General features: G+C 42.2%; 1 protein-coding gene across 1 annotated transcript in view; it reads right to left on the bottom strand.

The window, feature by feature from the left end:
* Nucleotides 1-22,530, bottom strand: part of myo10 (myosin X) — a 145,126-nt gene that overhangs the window by 61,088 nt on the left and 61,508 nt on the right. The window contains exon 3 of the mRNA XM_083782271.1: nucleotides 21,773-21,931. Coding sequence (XP_083638397.1) covers nucleotides 21,773-21,931 — 159 coding nt within the window. The remainder of the gene's footprint in view (nucleotides 1-21,772; nucleotides 21,932-22,530) is intronic.

Genomic DNA, 22,530 nt, shown 5'->3' with positions numbered 1-22,530 from the left:
AGCTTATAGCTCTTCGGCTAACGAGAGCTATTATCTTTATTATTTTATAGTTAAAGGGGTTTTTACAGTCCGCCCCTGTTATTTATCTCATGATGGGATAAAATTCCTATCAAACGTAACTTTGAGAGAGTACAAATGGAACCCATAAGGCTCCCTTTGGTTCCATCTGTACACTTAAAGAGCATCCTCTCTAACAAAGTCATATCTCAAGAAAAAAATATCGTTTTCTTTCAGACCTACCAGCCGACAGCTATACACCCACGTAATTAGATTTCTCAAACAAAACACAAAGTCATTAAAAACCTTACGTTTTCTATTTCAGGGGGGCGACCGGACAAGAGAGAAACACGACACGAGGCCTTGCAACGTAACCCCCCCTGCAGCGCAACGACCCCTGCACAGCGCTCCTCCTTAGCAGCTTTTAGCTAAAGCTCTGCTGGAAACTCAAGACAATACAACATTGAGTTTGTTTGACCTTTTCCTGGCTGTTTTTCCCATCCCGCCCCCCCCCCCCCCACACACACACACACCACTTGCACACCCCCCCCCCCCAGAAACAGGCTTCATGTTTCAAACTTCAAAGCAAAACAAAGCAGAGTGCTGAAATGGAAGATGGACAGTGCCAGAACACAAACTCTTGGCAGGAGTTAAGTTTGCTTGTGGTTGTCAATGGACAGTGGTGGAAGTAAGTAAAAGTAGCAATACCACAATGTAGAAATACTCTGCTACAAATGCAGCTAAATCTGAGTTGAGTAAAAGTGTAAAAGTATTGGCATCAAATTATGTTTGAAGTTTCCAAAAGTAAGTGCTCATTATGCACAATGTCGCATGTGTTCACCAGTCCACTAGTTTTCAAAACGTATCTAAATCTCTCAAAAATAGCATCATTGGGAGACTGCCACAGCTGAATGCTTAGGGACTCTGCCTGAAGAGCCCCAGGTGTCCCAGGTTCGATTCCAGCTGCCCACAATGGTTGTCAGTTTCATGACTAACAACCCATGTCAGTCATGAAACCAAATTCTCCCCCAGGGGAGCAAGAAGGTCAATATTATTATGACTACCGTATTCTGTCTTAACTTGTAGATCAGCTATTTTCATAGGAAATAGGGTTCACATGGTTAATGCCTGTTTTGTAATACTTATCTACAAAGTAACTCACAACTAAAGTTACAAATATAAATGTAGTCCCACAGAACTACTTAAAGGACGACTTCACCCATTTTCAAATTGTCATTGGTCCTCATCATAAAACGTTGTCATTTGTTGTTGACATAAATGGTACCATGTTATAATGAGCATTATTGAGGACGGGTCATATGAAGATACATTGAAAATAGTCATCCTTTAAGAACTGAAAAGAAACAGCATTTTGAACACAGGTCAGGGCTTTCATTTGTAACAGAGCATTTCTACTTCCGACAAGTCATTGGTCCGACAACGACAACCTAACTCAAACCCTAACCTAACCATAACCGCAAGCACGGAGCAGCGCATGTTCGCCAACCTTAACGCATGTTCGCCAACCTTAATCCGGTAGTTTTCCGCATGTCGGACCAATGACTGGTCAGAAAAGCGGACACCATTACTACCAGTGGATTTTGACAAATAATTAGTTTGCTAGTTTAAATGTTATGCGCATGGTTTCTACTTGCATTGTCTTGCATGCATTTATTACTGTGTGTTAAGTACTTTTACCGCCTTGTTTAATTTATCACTGTGTGTTAAGTAGTTTTATTGTCTTGTATGTTATTTATTATCGCATGTTAAGTATTTGTAGCTGTGTTTTGAGAGCTGCCGTGCAGTGTGAGAGCAGAGCTGAAACAGAGCATGACGCCACCGCTTCCTGTGTAAACAGACGTTAGGTTTATGTAAACACACACACACACACACACACACACACACACACACACACACACACACACACACACACACACACACACACACACACACACACACACACACACACACACACACACACACACACCTGACATGTATTTACTGCAGGCTGTTGACACACTGAGGGACCAGGTTATAGCCTGAATGGCTATTGTGCGTGCGTGCGTGCGGCTGGCCTACCTAGTAATTACCTCCTGATGTAGTAATAAGATTATACTTTTGTCCTATGATCACTCATGGCCGATTGGAATATGTATACAAAGTTCCAACGACACACAGGTGCGTGCGTTTGAGCGACAGGGAAATGTATTATTTGAGGACTGCATTGACACAAACACTTGATGCGTGTATCAAGTGTTGTATATATTAATGTTCCATTCATTTTCCTGTCTGTCTGTCTGTCTGTCTGTCTGTCTTACATGTGATGACCTACATTTCGTCATTCAAATGTAAATCAATTTGAATGGCAGTTGAGGTGACAAAGTTTACAAGACAAATATTGGCTCAACTCAACTGACACTGTGACCCACTGCCCTGCGCGCGAGCGCATGCAGGCACGCACACAGACATGCACACACACAGACACACAATGCAGCACACACACCTGTCTCAGTCTCTCACACACACCTGTCTCTCACTCACACACACACACACACACACACACACACACACACACACACACACACACACACACACACACACACACACACACACACACACACACACACACACACACACACACACACACACAAACACTTGCGCACTAGTAGGCCTACTAGTGTGCAACAAGAAAGTAGCCACTCAGCAGAGTGCAGTTCTAGTTGTAATATGCATTCAACAAGGTTAGAGCCATTGAAAGGAGAGTTCCGCTAACGAAGGGGCAGAAACCAGTGCCGGTCATGCGGTTTGTGTAACTGGTTTGTCACTATAAAGTGCATAGACTCCAATGCATTCTGTCTGCTTTTTTTTCCAGTGTCAATTATCTAATGTAAAGGTGTATTTTATTTTATGGTATTTTATTTTATGTTGTATATTATGTAATCTGCCTCGTAAGGATCTGGAGTGTCAGTTTGGTATTCACTTGATCATTGTTTGCAAACCGTTATGTCGGTTAATTGTAATTGTTTATGTAAACTGTAAAAAGTGTCTTATAAGTCCATATGGGCTGGGCTTCTTCGGAAGCATGACACTTAAATAAAGAATCAATCATCAATCATCATCATGTAATCATCATGTAATCCTGGGAGCTACACTTCCTCTGCCAACCTGGGGGAGCAGCGGACTGACCTCATGCTTCCTTCTATGCATGAGGGGTCCAAGCTGCTTCTTTTCACGTGACAGGGGAGGGTTTCCCCAGCCGGAAGGAACACGTTATTCCGACCAGTTCCTTTCCCCTCCATCAGGCGCCCCGGCTGGCCAGGGGGAGGTAGTTTAGAGACCAGGATTACTGCATGTTTTTTGTGAGGGTACCAACCCTAGGGGACAGGGGGAGAACATGCAAACTCCACACAGAAAGGCCCTTTCGCCAACCCCGCCTCGGGCAGGGGCACTGATGGTGCGATACGTGTCTGTCTGCTTTTGTCATTATTCGCCAATAGAAGTCTGTGTAGAAGAGCGGCTGTTGGACTGGCCCAATGAAGTGAACAGAGGTGGCACAACTCCCTCTCTAGGCTCTGGTAGATCTGCTGTTTTTGACAGTGTTTAAAGACAAATATTGGCTCGACAGACAGTGACACACACACTGCCCTTGGCAAAGCAGGATGCACACGCAGTCACGCACACACCTGACACATGCACTTCAACAGTGAAGAGTTGAGCGCTAGTGGGATTGTGAAGAGGTGAGTGTAAGGGGGAGTGTGAAGAGGTGAGTGCTAGGGGGAGTGTGTAGAGGTGAGTGCTAGGGGGAGTGTGAAGAGGTGAGTGCTAGGGGGAGTGTGAAGAGGAGAGTGCTAGGGGGAGTGTGTAGAGGTGAGTGCTAGGGGGAGTGTGAAGAGGTGAGTGCTAGGGGGAGTGTGTAGAGGTAAGTGCTAGGGGGAGTGTGTAGAGGTGAGTGCTAGGGGGAGTGTGCAGAGGTGAGTGCTAGGGGGAGTGTGAAGAGGTGAGTGCTAGGGGGAGTGTGAAGAGGTGAGTGCTAGGGGGAGTGTGAAGAGGTGAGTGCTAGGGGGAGTGTGAACTGTGAAGAGGTGAGTGCTAGGGGGAGTGTGAAGAGGTGAGTGCTAGGGGGAGTGTGAAGAGGTGAGTGCTAGGGGGAAGTGGTGAGTGATGGGGGAGTGTGAACTGTGAAGAGGTGAATGCTAGGGGGAGTGTAAAGAGGTGAGTGCTAGAGGGAGTGTAAAGAGGTGAGTGCTAGGGGGAGTGTAAAGAGGTGATTGCTAGGGGGAGTGTGAAGAGGTGAGTGCTAGGGGGAGTGTGAAGAGGTGAGTGCTAGGGGGAGTGTGAACTGTGAAGAGGTGAGTGCTAGGGGGAGTGTCAGGAGGTGAGTGCTAGAGGGAGTGTGAACTGTGAGTGCTAGGGGGAGAGTGAAGAGGTGAGTGCTACGTGGAGTGTGGAGAGGTGAGTGCTAGGGTGAGTGTGAAGAGGTGAGTGCTAGGGGGAGTGTGAAGAGGTGAGTGCTAGGGGGAGTGTGAAGAGGTGAGTGCTAGGGGGAAGTGGTGAGTGATAGGGGGAGTGTGAACTGTGAAGAGGTGAATGCTAGGGGGAGTGTAAAGAGGTGAGTGCTAGGGGGAGTGTAAAGAGGTGAGTGCTAGGGGGAGTGTAAAGAGGTGAGTGCTAGGGGGAGTGTGAAGAGGTGAGTGCTAGGGGGAGTGTGAAGAGGTGAGTGCTAGGGGGAGTGTGAACTGTGAAGAGGTGAGTGCTAGGGGGAGTGTGAGGAGGTGAGTGCTAGGGGGAAGTGGCGAGTGCTAGAGGGAGTGTGAACTGTGAGTGCTAGGGGGAGAGTGAAGAGGTGAGTGCTACGTGGAGTGTGGAGAGGTGAGTGCTAGGGTGAGTGTGAAGAGGTGAGTGCTAGGTGGAGTGTGGAGAGGTGAGTGCTATAGGTGGGTGCTAGGTGGAGTGTGAATAGGTGGGTGCTAGGTGGAGTGTGAAGAGGTGGGTGCTAGGTGGAGTGTGAAGAGGGTGCTAGGGGGTTAAGTGGAGTTAAGTGGTGACTCGGGTGGATGTCACGGGTAGCTGCTTCTCTCTGGGGAGGTTTACACTTTAAACACATTAAAGCAGTAATGGGTTGGTTCCACAAGCAGAGTAAACAGTTTACACAAACACTAATCTGTGTGTGTGTGTGTGTGTGTGTGTGTGTGTGTGTGTGTGTGTGTGTGTGTGTGTGTGTGTGCGTGTCTGTGCGTGCGTATGTGCCTGCGTTCGTGCGTGCGTGCGTGTGCTGTCCTGTTCCGGTCATGTGTCAGCCTGCTCCTCATGTGACTGGTAACTAAGTACATTTTCTCAAGTACTGTATTCAAGTACAGTTTTTAGATACTTTTACTTGACTCGAGTATTTCCATATGTGGACCTCCAGATTTTGAATAGTATTACAAAGCCCTATGTACTACTTAAATAAAAATAAATAGAGTACTTATTCCAATGCTATCTATGAATAACAACCTCCGTCACTGTTCACAGAGCAAACCGACGCGCAAGCATCCATGAGGGTTTCCATTTGAACACATCATTGAGACCTGAGGCCTTCTACAATGTCTACTTCATCATATCCATCATATCTAATCATTGTTATACAGCCCCATTTAATATTAGATCTTAGATCGATTTCATCCTTCAGTTGCTTTAGGACTTCCCTTCATTTACATATTGATTTGGGCTACAATACGCTTTATAAATATTATATATATATATATATATATATAGATTTGCACAAATGTTCACGATTTTTCACAAATGTCAGATCTACAAGCAATGAGCTTGTAGACCTGATACTTTTCAATCGCTAATGTTTAATAAAATCACACCTGTGTGAAGTGAGGGGCGCTAATATATTAAAGTCTAACTCAAGTTGATTAGGTGATGTAATGGTGATGTAAAATAAGCGGTGACAAAACAAACATTAAATTCTCTTTATTGTTAATGGCATTTAATGTTTGTGTTAGGAACAAGATGACGTAAATGTTCCCTTCATTGTCAATGGCGTTTTTTAAAACAACTAAAAACAAACATTAAACCTGTATAGGAGGGGCTAGCGCCCCTCAATAATGGTTAAAGTGGTTAAAAGCTATGGTGACAGATGCGTTCCATAGGTCTTAAAGTTCACTGTGTGTTCACGTCATTCATGGGGAAAAAAAAAACCTTGTTTTTTGGGCACAGTCATGATGCCTGTGTCTAAATGCAGCAATTACACCCATGTGGTCCTAATTATACCTCCACATGCATGCACACACGCATAATGCACCACGCCCCTACTTCATCCAGTGCTTGGATAAAGTACTCCCACAAGTTACTTACTTTTACTTAAGTAAAGGTATCAATGCCACAAAGGAGAAATACTCTGCTACAAGTCAAAAGGATAACGTTTTTAAAAAGTTTTCAAAATGTGTCAAACTCTTAAAAATAGCAGATCTAAAAGCTTCACCACGGATCACATTGAAAATAGCAGATCTAAAAGCTTCACCACGGATCACATTGAAAATAGCAGATCTAAAAGCTTCACCACGGATCACATTGAAAATAGCAGATCTAAAAGCTTCACCACGGATCACATTGAAAATAGCAGATCTAAAAGCTTCACCACGGATCAAATTGAAAATAGCAGATCTAAAAGCTTCACCACGGATCACATTGAAAATAGCAGATCTAAAAGCTTCACCACGGATCACATTGAAAATAGCAGATCTAAAAGCTTCACCACGGATCACATTGAAAATAGCAGATCTAAAAGCTTCACCACGGATCACATTGAAAATAGCAGATCTAAAAGCTTCACCACGGATCACATTGAAAATAGCAGATCTAAAAGCTTCACCACGGATCACATTGCGACATGAGCTTCTAGATCTGCTAATACTAGACACAATATTAAACATCGCTTAATTGCTTAATGTATGTTTTGTAATAATAATCAAATTCTACAAAGTAACTTTTCAAATAATTGTAGTGGAGTAAAATGTACTATATTTGCCTCTGAGGTGTACTAGTGGAGTAGAAGTATTGAAATGGAAATACTCAAGTAAAGCAAAAGTACCTCACGTCAGAATCCCTCCTTCCCCATTGGCTGGGGCGATTAATGCCGGCCCACCGTGGTATTCCAGGACTTTGATTGGAAGTTCCCCTTGCGGTGTAATTTGCCCCGCTTCCGAAGCGGCACCACAGTGCATGGTGTCATGAGAGACCCGTCCAAAAATAATTTACCTCGGTTTCCGTTTTTTGGCGTTCGCCAAATGTTTATGTTTCCATTTCTTTGTATGACTTTGGCTCGATGTTCACGCGTGCGGAGCAATGCACCATGGGACATTGTAAAATCCTCAGCGTTCATTCACTCACTACTTTTGTGTAAATCTCTTTACACAAAATCTCATAAATCTATTGTAAAGAAGTATAAAGTAGGGCATTATTTTATAACTAAACATACAAAATATGGAGATACAAGGTTTCTTCTGCCTGACACCATACAATTTACAATTTAGAAATTTAGCAGACGCTCTTAATCCAGATTTACATTAAGCAAGAACAAAAAGCATGGCAATACATCACATACATAATTTTTTTTTATGAAACATGCGTAAGCTAAGAACGTAACAGTGGAATATCTATATAATGAAACTTATTATAAACTATACATAGCCTATACTGTACTACCGGTATGCTATACATACAGTGTCATGTATTATGAAGTGCTATGACTACATACAATGCAATTCTAGTGGTGTCTACATAACATGCTATAAGTCTGTATCAAATACTATCTAATTCTACAAAAAGTGCTATCTAAGGGGGTATAGGGTAAGTGCTACGGGCCATGGTGGAGTCTGAAAAGGTGGGTTTTCAGACTACAGCGGAAGATTGGGAGTGAGGCTGCAGTTCTGATTGTAATGGGAAGTGCATTCCATAGTTTTGGAGCCAGAAGGGTGAAGAGTTTCGGACGTGTGGACTCCTGGGTGAGGAACTAGTCCAAAACTCAGCCGCTCGTCTACTCACAGGTACTCGCAGACGTGAGCATATCACACCTGTCTTGGCCTCCCTTCATTGGCTCCCTGTCCGCTTCAGAGTGGATTTTAAAATAATTTTATTTGTCTTTAAATCTATAAATGGTCTGGTTCCTCTTTATTTGTCTGACATTATTGAGGTTTATACTCCTTCTAGATCACTGCGGTCTGAGGGCCAGCTAAACCTCAGGGTCACAAAGAAGACCCGCTTAAAGTCCAGAGGCGTATCACGCAGCAAATCTGTCGAAATATGTATTGTATAGGAACATTTTGCTGAAAGTTGTGAGAGTCAATTTAACTTTTTTCAACCCACACAATGTGCCTGCCCCAAAACCGATTGTAAGGAACTCAAGGACTCAAGGAAGAGACAGACCTCATGCCCATGAAGATGGAGAGATAGAGAGATTAGCAGACTGTAATGTCTCTCTCTCTCTCTCTCTCTCTCAAGAGTATTTATCATTCAGTTCAATCTTCAACCACACAGACGGACACACGGACCAGTCACATGATTACATTGACAGGAAATGGGCTACAGATGAATGCAAGAATCACCTCTCTCTCTCTCTCTCTCTCTCTCTCTCTCTAATGCATGTTATCTTGGCCCGGGGCCAGTAGTCACTTGGAGCTCTAATGCGCGCTGATACAATCAACGTGTGTCTGTGAAATAGGGTTAGGGCGAGCCACCGAGTCCCTCCTGTGAGGTTACAGGAACATCAACCTCTTTGGGTGAAAACATCATGCCGCGTTCAACTTCAAAACAAACAAGCTATACGAAACCCAAAACAATGACCAAGCGTGTTGAGGTTTTTTCTGGATCAAGGCCCACTAGGAAATCATCCTGTGTTAAGCAGTTTGATTCATCCATTGTATCCCGGCTTGGCAACTTTAAGTTATTTAAGTTCACAAGGTTAAAAAGTAATTTAGAGGTTATTTAAATGGTAAATGTTAAATTGGTAATTTATATAGGGCCTTTATCCAAGGCACTTAGGCACATAGATTGTGCATTACATTCACACACACATAACACAGATGGCAGCGGAAACCATGCAAGGCACCAACCAGCACATCAGGAGCAATTTGGGGTTCAGTTTCTTGCTCAAGGATACTTCGACATTAATTAATAAATCTCATTCAGTGCCACCTGGTGGACACCAGGTTTGGCCCTCGTTGCCACCGAAGCCCATTATAAATAAAAGAAAGAAAATGTAATTCTATTGTGCATGTAATGTGCATATCATCACCTGCACACCAGATTAGAGGATTTTCTTTTTTTCAAAAAGGCGTCCAAAGGCGCCATTGGCACTCTTGGCTATGATGCTAGGAGTTACCTGGTATTCAATATCTTCCAATATACATGGGTCATTATTTTTGATAGGATCCTATATATGTTTAGACTCAAGTACATGTCTCTATGCATTTGATGTATGTGACTACCTTGGTTATTGTAAGTCTCTCTGGTTAAATACTGTAATTTTTGTTTTACATCACAGTATAACATTTTTTATAATCAACGATATATTATCATTACAATCTTAGTATTTTGCCAATCATTTTGGGATCCGCACGTTCATTGACATCACCAAGTGTTCGTCCACCGAGCGAGAAAAAAACATGTAAAGGATTAAAAGAACACGGATATGGCTGACAATATACGAATGAGTTGTTGACGCATTTTGGTGAGAGAAGGTGAGTGGAGATGGTGAAACTAAAACATAAGACCGACAGTGATTGACACGCCACTGCGTCACTGGAGCGTTGGAAAACATCCAGCCACTTTGTGCAGCTGGTGAGTCGTGACAAGGCACCACGTGTCGGTTCGTATCATCACGTCTCGTTCAGATTATTTACATATCTTCAGGAATATTTGGAATATCAGACCTGTTTTCTTTATTTTTCTCTTCCCTTTCCTGAATGGAAACGAGGAAAACGGCACGAAAGATAATTGAAAAAAAAAGTATCAATAATACGTTTCCACCCCATCAGCCACAATGTCAAGCGTGTCACATTCAGTTCCCATGTTCCCTATATGGATGCCATTAACACAGAGCAGACACGCCAGACATGTAAACATTATTCATCTTTAGTTTGACATTATTCAGTTCAATGTTCACACACACACACACACACACACACACACACACACACACACACACACACACACACACACACACACAGTTATACTGACAGGAAATTAAAATGTCGTGAATACAACCAATCATTTATTTATTTTTATCTCTCTCTCAGTGTCCGTCCGTCCATCTCTCACCCTCTCTGTTAGTCTATCACTCTCCGTCTCTCTGTGTTTGTGTGTGTGCATGGGCATGCGTGCATGCCCCTCTCTCTATCTCTCTCTATATCTGACAATGTAATTAAATACACAATGAGTAAACTGAACCTCCTGTCATGTTGTGAGCTTGTAGATCGCCTATTTAAAAAGCTAGGGTGTATATAGAGTTAAAGACTCGTTCTGTATGTTGACGCTAGATTGACTCATATTGCTGTGGACCACCCTGCAACCATCTCAACCACCACTGGGGGTCCCAGCTGGCCCCCACTGACTTATGAAAACAACTTGACGTTTATTAATGTTTGTTTTAATATTATTGTCAGTGAAGATGATCTTTATAGTGTCTCTGTCAGGTGTAAACCTCATACTGGTATGTCCAAATCTCTTTACCTTTCAGGATTTAAATTCTAAATCATCAAAAGTAGCAGATATACAACCTAAAAATGCTTCGCTTCCCATCGCGTTTAGAGCTTGTGGATCTGCTATACTTTAGATGATCTTGTGTGACACTGTAGTTGGGCAAGTTGGGCGTTAATTTACAAAAGAAACACACAAAAACACAAAAAGTTAGAATATGGTGATAAGAGGTTTCTGACAGCCGACAGCAACGGTTAAATGTAGCCTAAACGTATCCTTTTATGAATGAACATCATGGTGTGTGTATAGTAACTCTCTCATGTTATAATGACCATCATGGTGTGTATAGTAACTCTCTCATGTTATAATGACCATCATGGTGTGTATAGTAACTCTCTCATGTTATAATGACCATCATGGTGTGTATAGTAACTCTCTCATGTTATGACCATCATGGTGTGTATAGTAACTCTCTCATGTTATAATGACCATCATGGTGTGTATAGTAACTCTCTCATGTTATGACCATCATGGTGTGTATAGTAACTCTCTCATGTTATGACCATCATGGTGTGTATAGTAACTCTCTCATGTTATAATGACCATCATGGTGTGTATAGTAACTCTCTCATGTTATAATGACCATCATGGTGTGTATAGTAACTCTCTCATGTTATGACCATCATGGTGTGTATAGTAACTCTCTCATGTTATAATGACCATCATGGTGTGTATAGTAACTCTCTCATGTTATAATGACCATCATGGTGTGTATAGTAACTCTCTCATGTTATAATGACCATCATGGTGTGTATAGTAACTCTCTCATGTTATAATGACCATCATGGTGTGTATAGTAACTCTCTCATGTTATAATGACCATCATGGTGTGTATAGTAACTCTCTCATGTTATAATGACCATCATGGTGTGAGGACCCCAGGAAGAATAGCTGTTGCCAGGTGTAACAGCTAATGGGGATCCTAAATAAACTGAACTAAACTAAACTATAGTAAAGGCTCAGTCTGGATCTTCGGTGGTGAGGTGACCACCGGAGCTGAAATAACGTTGAGCGGTGGTGAGTAAAAACAGAGAGAAGGGCTGGGGCGGTGGCGGTAGTTTGCTCTTCACCACTGCATGTTGTAGTTCGGTGGTCACCTCACCACCGAAAATCCAGACTATGAATAACGCTTAACTCTCTCATGTTATAATGACCAACCTAGTGTGTAGTAAACTCTCTCATCCTTATATGATTATTACTGCATCACTGTCGGGTGTATGTCAAACATTTTAACTTTTCAGGAAAAGATTAAACTGTTTTCCAATGGATAATCATTTAGTCACAAGCTTGTGTTAATACTTTTCATTGGTTCAATAATCAATGTGTATAAAACCCACAGGCACACAAACATTTACACTACAATTAAAAAAAACAGCAAACATAACAATTGTTTTTACTATTTGTGTGTATAATTTACAAAAAAAACAAAACAAACATTAACTGAAATATGGAGTTACGAGTCAGGAAACGCTGTAATCCCGTTATTATCATTAATATTCATATTCTAATAAACATGCACCCAGGTGGGCACATTCCAGCGGTCGTCACTAACAAGCTCCATGTGTCCACATTTAGGTCAGGAGACCAAGAAGAATGTGAGGGCACGTGCACACGCACGCTCGCATGTGCACCATGCACACACACAAGCACACGCACGGAGAGCCCCTCACGTGCACCCACGCACCTACAACTACATGAACACATCCATCTGAGGTTAACATGCTGCAGTGTCCATTGCACAGTGGAATAGTGTGTGTGCGTGCGTGCGTGCGTGCGTGCGTGCGTGCGTGCACACGCGCTTGCGCAGCAAAACATAGTCTCAAAGTCACTCTTTTTTGAACACATAAACAAACAGGGTGAGGAGACGTCAACTTCCTGTTGATCCAACTAGTTTAATCAGGAAGAAGACCCAGTGAGATAAGATAAGGTTATGAAACATCCCTTCAGAGAAAAAAAAGGAAAACGTGAGTTTTCGGTACTAGTTCCTATATATTGTGATGCCCTTGGACCCCCTGGAACCCCCCACCCCCCAAGGACCCGTGGGGGTCCAAGGACCCCACTTTAAGAACCATGTATGCTCTTTTATTCATTGACCCAGCGGCCAGCAACAGCAGAGCGGGGCAATGAATGTTTCAACTTGGAGCCAATTCCTCAACGTGATAATTAATCTAATTATGACTCATCATTTAATGTAATTATCGCACTGAGGAAGGATCCAGATCACAGCTTGTTGCCACTGGTCATTACATAACTTTAAATGAGTGTTACTGAAAAGACACCCCATAAACCACATTGTATGTGTGTGCGCGTGCAGGCACTTGTGCGCGCGCGTGCCTGTTGACTCAACTGTGTGTGTGTGTGTGTGTGTCAAAAGGGAGGAATGTTAATTTATGCATGCATCATAGCTACCTGACCAATGGGCTCTCGCCAGGAAACAGAGACTAATTGAACAAATGAAGGAATTTCCTGTCATTAAATTATGTCATACAGTTTGAGACATGGATCGAGTAGGCACACACACACACACCCACACATACACACACACACACACACACACAATAACATAACCCAACGCACCCTCAAAGCTCAGCAAAAACGAGAGGTAAGATGAAGAAAGGCGAGAGTGAGTGTGCGTGTGTGTGTGTGCACAATGGGGGACCTTCCATTGGACAGAGGAGATGATTGACAGCTCCACTCTACAGCACAGCTGGTTAGAATGAAACGGCTCAAAGCCATGTCAGTTAACCTGGAGGCTATGCACGCCCGGACGCACACGCGCACGCACACGCACACACACACACGCACACGCACACGCACACGCACACGCACACGCACACGCACACACACACACACACACACAGGGCGGTGGCTCAGGGGTAGAGTGCCTGGATGGTAACCGTAAGGTTGCCAGTTCGAACCCGGGCTCCCCCAGAGTTACTGTCGAAGTGTCCTTGAGCAAGACACTGAACCCCTAATTGCTCCCGATGTGCTAGTTGGTGCCTTGCATGGTTTCCGCTGCCATCGGTGTATGAATGTGTGTGTGAATGGGTGAATGTAATGCACAATCTCTGTAAAGCGCCTTGGATAAAGGCGCTATATAAATGCACCATTTACCATTTTTTACACACACACACACACACACACACACACACACACACACCTCATATTCACAACTTGATTCCATCCACTTTAAACCTGGCATTCTTATTTGGGGGCATGTAATCGTAAGAAAAAAAAATAAAAAAAAGTCTTTCTTATATAAAAATTGTGCAACTATAGCCAATCTACAAGCTCACAATGTGTCATACTCACTCAGTAAAGAATTGACTGGCTCTGGTCATTTAGTTTCAGCTGCACTCTTGTATTCATTGAAGTATAGCATTTTTTGTTGTTTTTTAGGAGTATTTACAATTTTCAATACTTTTACTTCTACTTCACCAGTCTACATCTCAGAAGCAAATGGTAATTTTTACTACAATTATTGAACAAATTATTGAACAACAAGTTACTTTAAATACAGTATTATTATTACATTAACCACTTCAGCACTATATCGACTTCGTCTGACTGAAAATAGCTGATCTACAAGACCACAACGGCTCACATGAGCTATTTTCAAATTGTATACATTTAAAAAATATGAAATTTCTATATAGTATATTTTGATGCCAATACTTTTGTACTTTTACTAAAGTAAATTCTTGAATACCATACATTTACAAATAAATGCGAGTACTTTCACTGGTGGAAGGCGACAATCTGTCCAAATCTCGGCAAGTTGAAATGTGGTCAAACGCGCATTCTTCCACATTATCCAATTTACTCAGGATTACTATTTCCCAAAAGTCGTTCTATTTTCAGCACAGTTTCTTGAAATGTGATTACAGTAAGTCTCTGCATGTAAAATGCAGTTAGATGAACACATTGTCATATGTTTATCTGTCACTGGTGTTACAGGTCTGGAACACTGTTGCCATGCAAGTCTGGGACTTTGGGCTTGTTTTCCAGTAAAGCCGCTTGTAAATAGTGGTAGTTGTGGGTTGCTTTTGGAAGCAAGTAGTTGCTAATGTTTATTACAACTTTTCCTTTTTTAATAGCAGATCTACAAGCTATTTTCAAATAGCTGTTGTAAATAGGGTTAAAGTGGTTCAACTGATTTTGATGCTTTATAAAAGTCATTTTGCTCTGTGTGTGTGATGCTGTATAAAAGTCATTTTGCTCTGTGTGTGTGATGCTGTATAAAAGTAATTTTGCTCTGTGTGTGTGTGGCTCAGGGGTAGAGCGGCTGGTAGAGCAGCCGGATGGGCCATTTCGAGGCTCCCCCCAGAGTTATTGTCGAAGTGTCCTTGAGCAAGACTCTGAACCCCTAAGTGCTCCCGATGTGCAGTTTGGTACCTCGCATGGTTTCCTCCACCATTGGTGTGTGAATGTGTGTGAATGGGTGAATGTAATGCACAATCTATGTAAAACGCTTTCGATAAAAGCACTATATAAATGCACCATTTACCATTTATTAATGAGAACTGCAGCAGGCTTGAAGACAAGGTTACAGTTGTTTTGTTAAGTTTACAAACCGGAGGGGTCCATGACTACAGTGTAGTACAGTGCAAGGCTCTAGGTCTAGATAGTTACAGGTAAAAGTAATAAAGTAAAACAAAGAAAATAAAAATAAAAGCTTTTATGCTTTGATGGCAGACGTTCAACCTTTTTTCATTTCCTTCACATTGTGGGTTTTTTTCCACCAAAAATAATCTCTCTTAAATCAGGCATGTAACCTGGACGCCTGTGAATTGGGTCCTTGTTTGTCAGCCAAGAGCAATAGATCTCAGAACCCGGTGAGAGCAGTGATGGAAGAAGTAAAAGTATCAATACCACAATGTAGAAATACTACTGTTACAAGTTAAAAAAGTCATGTATTTAAAATTCACCTTTGAAATTCACCAAAATTATTGGCATCAAAATATACATAAGTACCAAAAGGGTCTAGTTGTGTTTTGGATGGTGGTCTTCATGGAGTGTTGGCAGGTGATAACGTGTCTTGGCAGAAGCAACGCAGGCAGGCATGCATGTTGCAAGTGGTGGGAATTAATTTAAGCACATTTACAATAATTACTGTACAATTTTGAGGTATTTTGCATTTTACTTGAGTATTTCCAATTTTCAATACTTTTACTTCTACTCCACTACTACATGGCAAATATTGTACTTTTACTCCGCCACAATTATTTGTAGATTTTGATTATTATGACAAAACATACAGTAACCACTTCAGCCCTATACATTTTAGCCATTTGAAAATAGTTCACAATGTGTCGCGATGCAACATATTGTGAGATTGTACTGCTATTTTCAACATATTTTTTTGAAAACTTGACATCAGACATTCTGCACATTGAACTCGTACTTTCTACTTTTGGTACATTAACTACATTTTGATGCCAATACTTTTGTACTTTTTATACTGCAGTATTGATACTTTTACCTAAGAAAAAAAGAATTGAGAACTTTTGTCCACCACTGTTTATGCAACATGCAGAACATTTACTACCAGCATGCTAGCTTTGGGAACAATACTCCACATGATACCCTAACAGTTTGGAATTACACCGAAAGATGGAAAAAATGAGGTGCACAAGACATACTTATGTTAATGTTCTTCCATATTTACAGTAGGCTAACCAAAGTGCTTTACTACTACATTATCATGCCAGGGGACAAAAGAATAGTTTTGTCTTGACTTGTAACCTTGCGTCATTTGACTGTACATGCATCCTAGCCTGTCCTTGACTCTACAGATCCTAAACCTAAACCGTCCTTGCATCCTAGCCAGTCGATCCTTGCGTCCTTGCCGCCCTGTACTACAAACAAACATGAAAATATGTGAAAACTATGTTTCATAACCTTTAAAAAATATATATGGTTTGGCAAAACAGCATGTTGTGATGGATGGTGTTGTTGATGTTTGAGTTGGATAAAACATCATCTTCGGAAACCAACTGAACCCTGTACTTTCCTTGAAACACAAACAAGAGATAACTCAGCGACTTATTTTGGTGTGTTAAATGTGACTGTGAAGAATGTGACTGAGGTTAAGATAGGATTTCATATCACAAAATCATACGTTCTTGCGCTTCTGCAAAACACGACACCCATGTCACAATAGAAGACATATTTTGTCAGTCTTCACAATCTTTTGGTTTTCGTGGGACAAGCAGGGATGTAGTTTGCTGCTCATCTGTCCATCAATTTGAAATTATTCTTTAGTGGTTGTTTTAAACTTCCTGAGGGTGGCTTTAGTTTATCAAATGGGACAATGTGCTTGATTTACTTCACTGGTTCTCAACCTGTGGGGGGTCCCCAGATGATTTGCTGTATGTGCAACATTGTTTTTGCAACACACTGTACAGTATAAGTGTACAGAGTATCTGTACATTCCTAAAGTGACAATTTAAGGATTTTTAAGACCTTTTCCATACCTCCAAAAAGAAAGAATGAATGAATGAATGAATGAATAATACCATTACTGCGTCAAACGTAATCGACAAATAATGCTATAACACAATTGTCAAACATGTCAACAGACTGTGTTGTGAGCCTGTAGATCGACAATTTTCATCTCTGGAACACAGGAACACAAAATGTAATGCCTCAACTCAGGGATTTTTTGGGAATCGTGGCCTGCAAAGATTGAGAACCAAGTGATTTATTGAACTGACTCCGTGGGAATAATGCTGCTAACACCACCCACCAGGAACTGCCAAGTAGCTTACACTAAAACACTGAGATTTATTTAGCAAATTAAGTTTGACCCAGTTGTGTGGTACATGAGATGATCCGCACAAACACTATCCAGGGGTCTGTCATGAGAGTAGTGACACCAACAAATCCTAAATCTCACACATATATGGGACATTACATTACATTTTCACTACTATTTCACTACATTTGTTTTCTATATGGAATTTCTTAGATTAGGGACCCATACAAATGTGTGCTCGACCCTGAGTCGAGTGACCCACTGTTTGGGAAGCACAGCTTTAAATAGCATATTGTATGTATAAAGCCGAGAGCGGTGTGTCTGTGGCTCAGGGTGAAGCCAGGTGGCCGTTTTGGAACAGATCCACTCGTTGGCTTCAAAGTGACGTATTCAGTCACATTCAGACCCACAGTTCTCACAGTTCCACCCATGGTCGCTCGGTTTACCAGAAAAACCCTTTTTCACCCAAACCCTCTCCTTTCATTTCCACTGCTCCGTCGCAGCTTTGACGTCACAGGAGAGACGAGAAATAACGCCACATGCCTGCCTCTGCTCCTCTCCTGTGGGTGTAGTGGACCAAGGAGGCGGGGCGGCGGCCATGATGAATTGATTGGATAATTGGGACCATACGGGAGCATTCAGACGTGATTATGGGATGGCATTTTTCTTTTTGTCAAAGGTTACCATGGTTACCACCATGGCTAAATGCACGTGGATGGCATCAACCTTGTGTCCCAGAATTCTCTTTCTGGAGAAAAAAAGCGCTGCCTCAGTGTAGTTAATTAGGTTAGGTGAAAAAGAGAGACGAGATGTCTGCAAAAAAGAACGCTGTAAGGATTCTTTCTAGTGTGTGTGTGTGTGTGTGTGTGTGTGTGTGTGTGTGTGTGTGTGTGTGTGTGTGTGTGTGTGTGTGCGCGCGCGCATGCGTGCTTGTGACGGTCTGCGCCATTAAGAACAAAGCTCCTTTGTTTGCTGCAAATTAGCTTATTGCGCAAAGCAGCTCTGTGCATGTGATCACATCTGTTGTTGTTGAGTAGGCCTACAGTTCACAGGTAAAACTATGTCTCTCACCACCATTATGTCTAATTCACACATGCAGCGGTGTCGCTTACTGTCACAAACCCATTTTCAGAATATCACCATGAATGGTAAATGGTGCATTTATATAGCGCCTTTATCCAAGGCACTTTACATAGATTGTGCATTACATTCACCCATTGCAAGGCACCAACCTGCACATTATGGGTTCAGAGTCTTGCTCAATGACACTAACTCTGGGGGAGCCTGTGATCGAACTGGGAACCTCATGGTTCCCTCCCAGCTGCTGTACCGGCCACTCTACCACTGCCGCTGATTGATATTGTTGGTGTCCGGCAGAATCCCCATTTCTCCATATTTTAACTTGTTGTGTTGTGTTTTTCTTTTTTTGCGTAAATGAGTGTCCTACTTGATCATACCACAGCGTCACACAAAAGCATCAAAAACAGCAGATCTACAAGCTTGCGTTTCAAGCTTGTCGATCTGCTACTTTTTAATTTGAATCCTGCAAATTAACAGTTTTGGACATGCTGTATGATGTTTCCACCTGACAGAGACCATACTGAAGGACGTATGTCTCAATAAGATTTAGAAAATGCATTAATCTTCCGTAGACCTGACTATTGTAACGGTGTCTTCACAGCTACATCAGGCAACTGCAGTTGATTCAGAACGCTGCTGCTCGACTACTTATACCAAGGAAAAGGATTCTGTTCGATTTCAGAGAGAGAGAGAGAGAGAGAGAGAGAGAGAGGCAAGTTATATCACTCTAGTTAACTTCTTAGGCTGGCACGCTTTATCAAAATAGTACCGTTGGCTAATAAAGCTTTGAATGGTTTATCCAATACATACGTGTGGGATCTTATACAATACGCAATAGCACCATCCAGACATCTCAGGTCGTCTGGGAAAGGTCATATCTAGAACAAGCTCCTAGAATCAGAACTAAACATGGAGAAGCAGTGTTCAGTTTGTGTGCACACAAACCCCCAGAAAACTGCAGGTCTTCTACAACTCTCTTTTAAATCAAAGCTGAACTACTTTTCTGTTTGCCGCTAGCCTCGGGGACTGCGGGCGTTCAAAGGGGGAAGAAAATGCCTGGGCAAGCCCAGCAGGAAAAGTGAACATAGGAGTAGGAGTAGGAACCTCGTATTTCGCTAACCAATAAGAATGCAGAGGGGTGTCACTCCAAATGTGGTGACATCAGTGTTCTCCGCTGTGTGGTGGACCTTCGTGTGGCTCATAGGTTGGTGAACCAATAGGAAGTCGGCATGGGTTTCGAGCGCTACTTTGATCCACCCCTCTATGCCCAGATAAGCACAGGGCTCTTTCAGGCTAGCTTTGGGTTCTTTCACTATTTCTTTTCTTTTCTATAAATCCCATTTTGACCTGAGATCAGATTCTAAAAATGTCTTCTACAGTTTTCTGAAAAAGCTATGTTTCTATGTCAGTGGTTCTTCGATTTTTCTAAAATAGCAGACCTATGAGCTCTGAGCTTGTAGATCTGCTATTTTTAAATAGCTAAAGCATACATAATGCTAACACCAAAAGGGATTCCCGCCCAAAATGGGATAAAGGGATAAATTGATTATTTACTGTACATTTTACAATTGCATTTTCTTTTGTGCATGCCGTACATACTATAGTTATACGTCGACACACGTACAGGTCTGGGTGTTAAACCAAGCGGAGCTGCCCCCCAGACATCATGGATGAGTTTCAGTGCAGACGTCGAAAACAAGCGAGACTTCTCTCTGACAGAATATCCGCAGGGAACAATCACTCCACATTCCACCTGTCTGAGGGGAGTTTAACCCATTACGACCAGAGGTCAATTATAAAAAAATGTCTACTAAATCCTTATGTTATTATATCAGTGGTGCTCAAAACTTTTTCATGTCAAGGACCCCCAAAATAAATATGTGTTTGGCCGCGGACCCTGCCATCTCAAAATATTTTGTTCCAGGGACCCACAGAAACAAAGAGTGAAGTACCTTTTGTCATTGATATAAACTGAGAAGTGGGCACATTCATTTACGGAATGAAGATGGCTGATTGTTTGGTCTGAGATGTGAGGTGTTGAACACTCCCAGACAGACAGAACCACTCTCCAGCGGAACATTCCACAGTAACGTGACCTCAAACACCTCCTGTCTTCACCAATCTACTCTCACATTTCAGGGGACCCCCGTCCCCCTGCACACTGCCCTCCTGGAGTGCCTCTCTCTCCCCCCTCATCTTATCTGTGTTTGTCTAGACGAATGTCTAAACCCAATTATGTAATGATTGCAGCTACTTTCAACCATGGGCTTGGACATTCTTGCATTGACACAAGAAGGTTCCACATCTGCTTTCCATGTTGATTTTGAGAGGTGTTCTGTGATGCTGGGTTTCCACTTACACTACATGTCCCTCCATATACTGTAAGTGTGTTTGAAAGGTGTGTGTGTGTGTGTGTGTGTGTGTGTGTGTGTGTGTGTGTGTGTGTGCGCAGTGTGTGTGTGTGTGTGTGTGTGTGTGTGTGTGTGTGTGTGTGTGTGTGTGTGTGTGTGTGTGTGTGTGTGTGTGCACAAGCGTGCGTGCGATCATAGTACAGGACGGTAAAAGTGTGTGGTCTTCTTGAGCACATATTGATATGGTTGGAGGTTCCTCTCTCTCTCTCGGATAATGATGTTTGGAAGATAATCTATCAGACGACAGTCGAGGGATTTAACTTAATAAAGAAAGACGAAGTGAAAGATGAAAGACTCAAACACTGGGAAAACTGGGGAGACCATTGCAATAAGGCAGAATTAAGTAGTCTCTAGTCTATACTAGCTGTCCTAGAAACAAAAGTGCATTAAATAATGCAACCATGAATTCAACGTAAAGGATTTTAACGACGACTATCATTTCCCTAATAGAGGTGCTTTTAGACACCCACAGGAAAGGATTCTCATACCTCTGTTTCAGAGACAAATTAAATTATTATCAATCCATTTGTATGTACTGTACTGATCTAGTCATCTGAAAGAGACCTATATATAGAGGTGCGGAACAAACTAGCGCTGGAAACCGACGCAGACTTCCTATTGGTTCACCATATGAGCCCCGCTCCAAGACAGCCAATGAAGAGAAAGTCATGAAAAAGTCACAACTAGTGCAACGACTGAATATAGACCAGCTTGCTCCACCAGCGGGTAAAAAAAACAAACAAAAAAGAAAACAGTTGATGTTAGATATGAAAGGACTTACATAAATGCTCCTCTGCTGGTAGCGGAGGAACAGGTTGTGCATGATGGCTCCGTCATGGAGGTCCTCCAGACAGGCCATGTCCTCCACACCTCTGACACTGCTGGGGTCCATGGCCTGGACCTTCTGCCTCGTCAGCGCGTTCTGCTTGTAGGTGTACACCTGGGGATGGAGAGAGAGAGAGGGGGTAAGAGAGAGAGAGAGAGGGGGGGGAGAGATTATTATACAATTTAGGCATTTAGCAGACGCTCTTATCCAGAGTGACTTACAATAAGATAGGTAAACGCACGCACGCACGCCGAAAACCAAGTCAATATATACAATGAGAATAAAATGCTAATATAATAGAGAACAATCCAATATATAGGATGGTCAGTCGAGCAGGGTAGTCTGAAATAATATTTCTGCATGATATCGTCTCTGTCGGGTTAAAAATTCTAAAATAGCAAAAGTAGCAGATCTACAAGCTCAAAACATGTTGCCCTGTTTCGAGCTTGCAGATCTTTTGATGCTGTGTGTGACACTGTAGTATGAAGTAGGACGTTAATTAAAAAAAAAAAAAAAACGCATAAAAAGTTAGAATACGGACATAAGAGGTTTCTTCCCGACATATTCTACAGTTTGAGAAACAACAGGCTCCAGTGTTGCATACTGTACGTGAGTGGGATAGATGCATGAATGAACCAACTGCTGTGCGGGGTAAAGGTTATGAAAACATTTAGTGTCAAAACAAGTTCACTGTTCTTTAAAACAAGTCACCA

The sequence above is a fragment of the Protomyctophum parallelum genome (assembly GCF_964188405.1).
Source record: "Protomyctophum parallelum genome assembly, chromosome: 14".
NCBI classification, from domain to species: Eukaryota; Metazoa; Chordata; class Actinopteri; order Myctophiformes; family Myctophidae; genus Protomyctophum; species Protomyctophum parallelum.
This window is presented reverse-complemented; position numbering and strand designations above follow the sequence as displayed.